Here is an 8,310-nt window from a genome sequence, read left to right as displayed (position 1 = left end):
GAATGTTTGCCTCTCTATCCCACCCCTCTTCCCTCACTTCCCTGGGGGCAATGCTGTGTAGTAATAAACGTCCTCCATAAATCTCCCCCTCACGCCATCATCCCCTCCTCCATACTCCAACTTTTTTTTCTGTATGTTAACAGCTTCTTTTCTTCTCCCCCTCCTCCTCAACCCTGCTTTTCTTTTCCCTCCTCTCCTTTTCTACTGCAACCCAACCCTGACATTAGGGTCTGCACATGGCCGATGTCATAGACTTTATGAAGGGGGGTGGGCAAGATGAGCCACAATACATGTGTGTGGGTTTCACTCTCTGTAGTCTGTCACGCCAGTGCGGTCGAATCTAGTGAGGTCACTCATGTATCAGATTGTCGCCTACAGTACCTGATGAAATGACATGCACGTATTCAATTCAGAAGAGGAGTTTTATACCTGCTGGTAATGAATAACAAATGAGCTGTGGCTGAGAAGAAGTATGCTGTAACAGTGAAATAGCTGTGGTCGGGAAAGAGTTAAAAGTGCGAGTGCCTGAATTCACCGGAAAGTCCCACAAGTGACGTTACAGTCCAGCAATTAATTACAGAGTAGTGGATGGTAGCTGAAACCCCGAGGATAATACAGTAAACAACTCCAGAAGTACAAGATTTCCATTGCCCTACTCCTCTTCACTTGCCTTTGAAGGCTTCTGATCGGACTTTAGTTTTATATAAATATATTTAAGCTGCTTAATTATGAACTGAAGACACTTTTCCCTCCAACAAAATTAACTTTTAACAAATCTAACCCAAAGTTCAGATTCTCCGATCAAGAGAAAAAGAAACTTGTTTTTAGTGCTTTATCCCTCCTAACTGGTAGCCTAAGACAGTTTGGCATTCAAAGCTCACCCAGCACTGGAGTAATCTCACATAAACTGACAAACCAATGCAAGTTTTTTTCTCTACAGTTACTAAAGTTACTGAAAGTTCACGCCCGTTTTTTTAAGCTCCTCCCTGCAGTCGATTGATTAAAAAGCAAATGTCGGGGTTGGTGCAGGGCAGAGGGGGAGAGTTCAGTAGCTCTGAGCAACTTTCTAACAAGTAGACTGGCTTTCTTTTTTTTTTTTAAAACTACTTTTGTGATTTGATTCCGGTCGCTGCAAAGATGACCACAGCCGTGGTATCGCCTTTCTTCGACTTCGAAGTAATGAACAAGGTAGCTTCCTAACTTTTCCACCCCCTTCTCTCTGTGTGTGTCTTGTGGGCTGACGTTAGCCTGTTAGCAGCGGGGAGTTAGCCGCTGTGGAGGAATGACGAGCTCCGTGCCCGCGGCCCTCTGCGCGGAGGCTGTTTTTGTTTTGCTGTTTATTGCTTTGTATTCCGCTTTGAGTCAGCTGCGTGTTTATTTGTTTGCTTCGTCTGTTATTTCCTCTCTTCGGCCTCGTCTCTTGAGGGTTTACGCTATAAGCGCCTTCAAAGTGGACCGAAGCGCTGCGGGAGCGTTAATTTAAAAATTGTTTAAAAACATGGTGTTTTTATTTACTTGTGTATTTATTTAATGTTCAACATAAGCCACATCCGCTAACTTTAATGTTATCTATGGTTTATGCTTTGAGGTCGGTGTGCAGTTTAGGCAGCCAGCGGCTGTTAAAGTGAAAGCTTTATGTCCTCTTTATTTTAATGAGATCACTTTTGCGCCACTTTTAATGCCGCTTTCAGAGCAGCCACATGCTCGCTAATCATTGACCAGATTTGGCTGGCTTTAGCCCACTTTCTGCCCCTATAAAACTACTTAAACTACCGGCATCGTCTCACCTTAACACTTGATGCGTAATTCGTTTTCATACCCCGTTTTGAGTGTCAGATTGCCTCTCAAAGCGTTTTTGTTTTTCTTTTAGCCTCCCTCTGGAGTTTGTTGGATTTTATTTACACTGTCATGTTTATGTAAATCATGACTAACTGTTCATTTCCACTAGTATGGAAATGTGTGAAAGCAGATCAGGTTTCCCTTGTAATCCACAGAATGTTTGGCCACTTTCTTTCTCTTTCAAATGATGCAGGCTCTTTGTAGCCCACACTGGTCGTCCACAGGCCTCTCATGTGCTGCTGTCCTATTGACTACACAGGCGCACACATTCCTAACCTGGGCAACTTGCCAAACCAGCTGCTGTTCTATAGGCCTGTATCCGCTAATGTGGTCTGAGCCAAAAAACAACAGTCATGCAGGCGGAGGTGTAGCCCCACCAGTCCCACAGTGCCCGTCATTTTTATTTATTTATTCAGGGAGAGTATCTGTACAAATGGTTTATAGGCTCGCCTAACAAGTGTTCAGTCACTTTCAGGAGTTGCATCAGGATGGCAATCGGACTTAAAAATCAGGGAGCTGCTGAAAGTAGCTTTTTATTTGTGCTCTACTTTTTCTAATGCTTGCATTTTCTGTCCTTTATTTTTCTTGCAGAACAAACTTCTCAGCTACAACAACAACCTGGGTGTCTCCCATCCAATGTCTGTTCCTTGCACTAGCACCAACGTGCCCATCTCCAGCTCCGCCGGACCCCTGCTGGACAGGAAGGCGGTGGGATCTCCCTCAGTGGGAGGCGTGTACCAGCGGCGGCACTCTGTCAGCAGCACAAAGTTCAACCAGAACCAATTTCTGAATAGCCTGAAGGCAGCGGACCAGTCCTCCTCACTCATCTCAGGGGTTGGCAATGCCAGCAACAACAAGGAGAACCGCCTGCGAGACCGCTCCTACTCCGAGACGGGCGAGAGGCTCATCAACAAGTGCCTAGGCCCTGCCAGTCCCACTGGCAGCAGCAGCCAAGTGAACTCCAGCCGTTACAAGACAGAGCTCTGCAGGCCCTTTGAGGAGAACGGTTCCTGCAAATATGGCGACAAATGCCAGTTTGCTCACGGAATCCATGAACTGCGCAGCCTGAGCCGCCATCCTAAGTACAAAACTGAGCTGTGCCGCACCTTCCACACCATCGGTTTCTGCCCATACGGGCCTCGCTGCCATTTCATCCACAATGCAGAGGAGCGTCGTGGACCTCCCCAGCAGTCCTCTCCTCTTAACTCTATGAACAAGATGGAGCGACCTCGGCTGCAGCACAGCTACAGCTTTGCTGGTTTCTCCAACTCAGTTGGGCTGAGAGACAGCCCCACCTCAGTCACCCCTCCACCCATGTTCTTCCCTGATGAGATCCCAGACTGGCCCAGCAGAAATCCCTTCACCTACTCCAGCCAGGAGCTGGCCAGCCTGTTCGGGCCCAGTCTCAATGCCGGTCCTGTAGGCACAGAGCCCAACACCCCTGCACCTCCCTCTCCAACAAGCACATCTTACTATTTCAGACCCATGTTGGAGTCCCCTCAGATGTTGGAGTCTTCATCCAGCCCCCCAGACTCTATGTCGGATCAAGAGGGCTACCAGAGCAGCTCTGGTGGCAGCCTGTGTGGCTCAGAGTCCCCCACGCTGGATAACACCCGCCGCCTTCCCATCTTCAGCCGCCTCTCCATCACTGATGACTAGACTGCACGCATCCACTAGTGACTTTTAAATTTGACGACACAAAGAACATGGCACTCCCCTCTACCTCTGCCCTTCAGACTCCCCTCTGCCCTCAAAGCTCCCTTACACATCACGTTAGTTCCTTGTTAGCATTATGAGGATATAATCAACTAAGGGAACCCTCAGCTAAATCTATCATTTCTTCCCACTTAATCTGCACAGCAAGTTTTAAAAGAAAGTACCCCGCCATGTGTCATAGTGCCAAAAAAGGAGAGGAAACTGAACAATGAAATGATGAGAACAACAATTGACTGTTTATGCCAGGTGCCACTTGTTTTTCTTTTTGTTTTTCTTCTTCTTCATGTATTATTGAATGTGTTGCAGCACAAGTGGCCTTGGAAAGGGGTGTGCTTTGCACTAGCCCTCATCCCCCTCCCCTCTCTCCCCTGCCATCCTCCCTGATGATACCACTTCCCCTGAGCTTGCTAGAGGGTGCTCAGTAATGTAACTGTAGCTCTACACCGCAGACGTTTTTACAGACTGAGTTAAGACAAACGGAGAGAAATGACAGACCCTGAAAATATATGAATAGTTTTTTTGTTTTTGTTTTGTTTTTTTAAAAAGAAATGGAGAAAAAAGTGCCTGGGCAGTTTCTGCATGTGTTTAGGGTGAATGGACTACTGTTTGTTTTGGTTCTTTCTCATTTGCCCCCACCCACCTCCTTCTACCCCTCAGTCAAGCCCCGTCTTATGTAATTTTGAACCGGGTGAGTCTGCAGGAAGGACTTTGAACTGGAAGTTGGTTATGGCCCCCCCTCTCCTCCTGTTGCTGGTCACTGGCTGTTTCCTTTTTTTTTTTTTTCTTTGGGAAGGAAGTTGATATCAAACTGATCATTAAACCTGCAAGACTTTGTCCTGCCCCCAGCACCTACACCTTCATCTTCACCGATCCGGGGAATTCCAGCATTCCCATAATATAGTTATACGTCGCATGACTTGACAAGATCGGATCTCCAAGCTATTTTACTTTACTTGTCCCCCTCCCATCTCCTTCACTTTAGAACCTGCTCCATGGAGCTCTCTACTCTCATTACATCCCTTTTTGCTTTCTTTATTTGATAATTATTTTTTATTAATGTTATTATTACGGTTATTATTATTTGAGAAACTTTCCAGACAGAAGGTTTGCGTGTCACTGCTTATTTAACTTATCAGAACATATTTATTGGTGATCATATGCATTTTTTGTTAATTTTGTTTTTTGTATTTATCTGGATAATGAACAATAGAATATATTTTCTTTTATGTTAAATTATGATCTTCCATATTAATCTAAAGATTGTGAAGACGTTTTTGTCAGTTTTCCTTTTTTTCACAGTTTAATATATTGTACTTCAATGACTTTTGTTCTGCAACTACACTTTGTCAAAATGAAACTTAATTTAAAGCAAGAAAAAAAAAATGCAAAAAAAGCTGTTTTGCGTTTTGATTATTTATTGTACTTTGTTTTTCTTACTCCCTCTTATTGGACTGCATTTCCATCTAAACTAGATTTGCTTGTATCCATTCCTCCCCTTGCACATGTTACAGTAATCTGACAGTAACAGTAGCTAACTGTTATGACATTAATTCGATTTTTTATTTTTATTTTTTTCTCTCCCTGATCTCTTGTCCCCACTTTGAAGAGGATTATTCCTACTCGGGTTGATGGTAGACTTAAAGGGGTGCTAAAAAGAAAATTAGTAACATGACTCGTTTAGCAGAGTCTAGCAGTTCAGAGGCTGGCTGTGTTGAAATGTGTTCTGTCACCCAGTCTGTTATTACAAGCAATAGTTGTGACCAAATGAGTTGAAAGTATATCTTCTTTTAATTCAATTGGATGCTTGATCAGTGGAAGTGCCTCGTTTAATACATTCCAGGTAGCTAAGGGCTCTCCGCCTTTTTATATTTGATAATGGAGGACAACTTTTTTTTTTTTTTTTTTTTTTTTTTTTCTCTTCTCTCTCCTTAAGTCACTTGTTCTGTGTTGCCTTTGTGTGTTCGGAAGAGGTGAACAAATTCTGACACAAAGAAAGTAAAACTGTTGAATGTATTTTATTTTTTTTTCCCAGCCATGTTTTTTCACTACAGTAATTTCTGTGAGTTTATATGAAAACCTGTTCTCTCTTTCTCTCTCTCTTTCTCTCTCTCTCGTTCTCTCGCTCTCTCTCTCTCTTTTTGTAAGTATTGATTGCAGTTAAGTCAATAAACCTGTATTTTTTTGAAAAGTTCAACTTTGTGATGAGTGGTGTGTAAAAAGTTCTGGGAAATTGAGCAAATATGGGGCACGTTTTATGCTCAGTTTTGGGTACCCATTCAAACTCTAGAGGGCTTCCCAGGAATGTGAGTTAAAAAATAAATAAAATCAGTCTTATTCTAAAACCTTACAATTCCAGAGCTTAATCAGTATTCAAGTTTCTTCAGTATCAAAAAGTCCAATAATGGCTATGAGGAAGCTCTAATGACTGATACTGCATACTTTAAATGTTGCAATTTGTCCAAAATGTGAAGAAAAAAGAAACTAGTTACATTTTGTAACATCATACCCAAGGAAACTTGGGTTTTAACAAAAGAGGCACACAGTATTATATTTGAGGCTGTAATCAGGTGAGTGCTTTTTCGATGCATAATACAGAACTAAAGGGAGTTTCGGTGTGGTGCAAGTTGATTGGTGAGCTGTGCTTGCAGCAGCCAAGGGTATTGACCTGGGGATAGTCAAAGTCTGAGCAGGCTTGATTACACAAAGACCTGGCATACTTAGTTTCAGCAGAAATATTGATCAGGGGGAGCTACTATAAAGTTTCCAAGAATTAAAAAAAAAAAAACAGATTTGATGAGGTTGTGACCTAATCAATATGTACACAAGGATATTTCAGGTAAAAAGGAGGATAAACGGTGCAGTCATAGTTAACACTATGCCTTGGGGTTAATTTGATATATTCTGTTTTTACATTGAGAATAAATACAGATAACAATCACAAGTTGGCCATTAATGCGAGCAGAGTGGTATTCAATTTCAGTAGCAACTTCCACTTCATGCACTCGACTCAACACTTCATGCACCGCCTCTGCATTTCCTTGGCCTCTGGACACTTCCCGTCTGTCCATGTTTATATTCTCTCAGATTGCAAAAAAACCGGAGCAGCAACAGGAACTCCCTCCATACAATGGTGGGTGCTGACCCATCACAGCTGACCCATAGAGGCCTCCTTGTTGCTTTATCCCTGAGAACCTGGGCCTTGTGGCGTCTAGTCTTGATCCTTAGGTCCCTCCATTCTTCATCACCCACCAACCTACTCCCCCATCCCATTTTAGACCAGCTGGAAATGGTCTAAAAACATACTGGTGGCCACGATAAAGCAAAGAAAGTCCTTGATTACATTCAAAACCAGAGAGCATTCATGGTTCCTATAAAATAAAGCAATGATCAACACCAACCACGATGCAACAGCTTGTTTAGAAGTACAAAGGTGCTCTTAAGGAGTCAGCTTAAAAAGATGAGATGATATAACATGTATATTTAAATGCTACTGATGGAGAGTAATTGCTTGTTGAAAGGCCTCTTTTTTGTGGCTTTATGGAATGTTTTACCTGTGCAAAGATGGGTGTTGTGTTTGGGAACAATACAGTGAAAATTGCTTGGATTGCAGATTAATGTTTCTATGCACTACCCCTTTTAGAAACTTTGAAAAAGCCTGTTTGCATTCATTTCATTTGAATTCTACAAGAATTTGTTCATAAGAAACAAGGGTCTTGAAACTTAATTAACATCACTTGAAAGATATCATACTCTATATTTCTTTGTGAGAGAGTTTTTGGCAAACAAAACCAATATTGCATAGTGTTCTTGTATCTGCAGATGCCACACAGCGTATGAAACATCGCATACTGTCTTATTTGGTGCAAGCCTGAAGCAAGATGAAAGCGATGGAAACTTGTTACCACTTCAAAACTGTTCTGCGTATTTGGTTTTAATAAGATAAGAAGCAAAGAAACAACGAATTCAAAGGAAAGGCTTCTCAAGCTAAATCAGGTGAGCATTAGTGATGCACACCTTTTTCTTTGCTGCACCCTTTCAGAAGAACATGAAGTGCATGCAGTTTGAGGCTGATGAAAGAGGGCTGTTTCCTGTTTGTGTGGTGTACGCATAGAGGCACCTTGAGATGAAGTACCAGGAAGTGGGTTTCTGAACCTCCGAAGGTGGCGGATGGAGGGGGTCGCCTGCTCTTTGATATGTTTTTGAAAAAAAGAAAAAGAAAGCTTCCATTACTTCATCAAACTTAACAGCAGGTAATTTTCCAATATGGAGACGATGCAGTGACACAGACCAAGCTCGTTCACTCATTGCTTCCTGCAAAACAGGATAAAGCAAGTTTGTAGTTCAGCTCTCAGTCCCAATCTCCATTCACCTTTAACCTGCAGGGTTGAGCAACAGAATGTCAGAGCGTGTACACTTTGCAATTGTGTTATCGCAGGAAGGTCTACCTCCTTGTTTGAGAAAGAGGTGAGTAAATAGTGCTGATGTTCTAACTGTCTTTTATCTACACTGACAGCTGAGAGAAGGGTGGCTGCAGTGCGGTGTGCATGCATGTGTGCATGCTTGTATGTCACTGCAGCACAGCAGGTGTTGTGGGACAACGGCTAAGGTCAACCTCGAGCGAGGAGGTTAGAGGGAGCTCAGAAATCTGCATGGAAAACGGTAAAGAGATCATCTGTGCAGCAGCAAAACACTGACCCGTGGACATCAAAAGCATAATTTTCTCAAATTATGCTTTGTCACTCTGTGCAAAACAGG

General features: G+C 42.8%; 1 protein-coding gene and 1 long non-coding RNA gene across 2 annotated transcripts; one reads left to right on the top strand and one right to left on the bottom strand.

Annotated features, from left to right (window-relative positions):
* Positions 1 to 982: 982 nt before the first annotated feature.
* On the top strand, positions 983 to 4,396 carry zfp36l1a (ZFP36 like 1 zinc finger CCCH-type a). The gene is made up of 2 exons (XM_026152488.2): positions 983 to 1,188; positions 2,431 to 4,396. The coding sequence occupies exons 1-2, from the start codon at positions 1,138 to 1,140 to the stop codon at positions 3,496 to 3,498; spliced, it is 1,119 nt and encodes a 372-aa protein (XP_026008273.1). The 5' UTR covers positions 983 to 1,137; the 3' UTR covers positions 3,499 to 4,396.
* Positions 4,397 to 7,467: 3,071 nt separating this feature from the next.
* On the bottom strand, positions 7,468 to 7,931 carry LOC145422279 (uncharacterized). The gene is made up of 2 exons (XR_013903550.1): positions 7,844 to 7,931; positions 7,468 to 7,736 (listed from the first exon to the last, which is right to left on the bottom strand). It is a non-coding gene; the product is annotated as an uncharacterized LOC145422279 (long non-coding RNA).
* Positions 7,932 to 8,310: the final 379 nt, after the last annotated feature.

This window comes from Astatotilapia calliptera, chromosome 19 (assembly GCF_964374335.1).
Source record: "Astatotilapia calliptera chromosome 19, fAstCal68.1, whole genome shotgun sequence".
NCBI classification, from domain to species: domain Eukaryota; kingdom Metazoa; phylum Chordata; class Actinopteri; order Cichliformes; family Cichlidae; genus Astatotilapia; species Astatotilapia calliptera.
The sequence above is the reverse complement of the archived record's forward strand: the minus strand, read 5'-3'. Positions and strand labels throughout refer to the sequence as shown.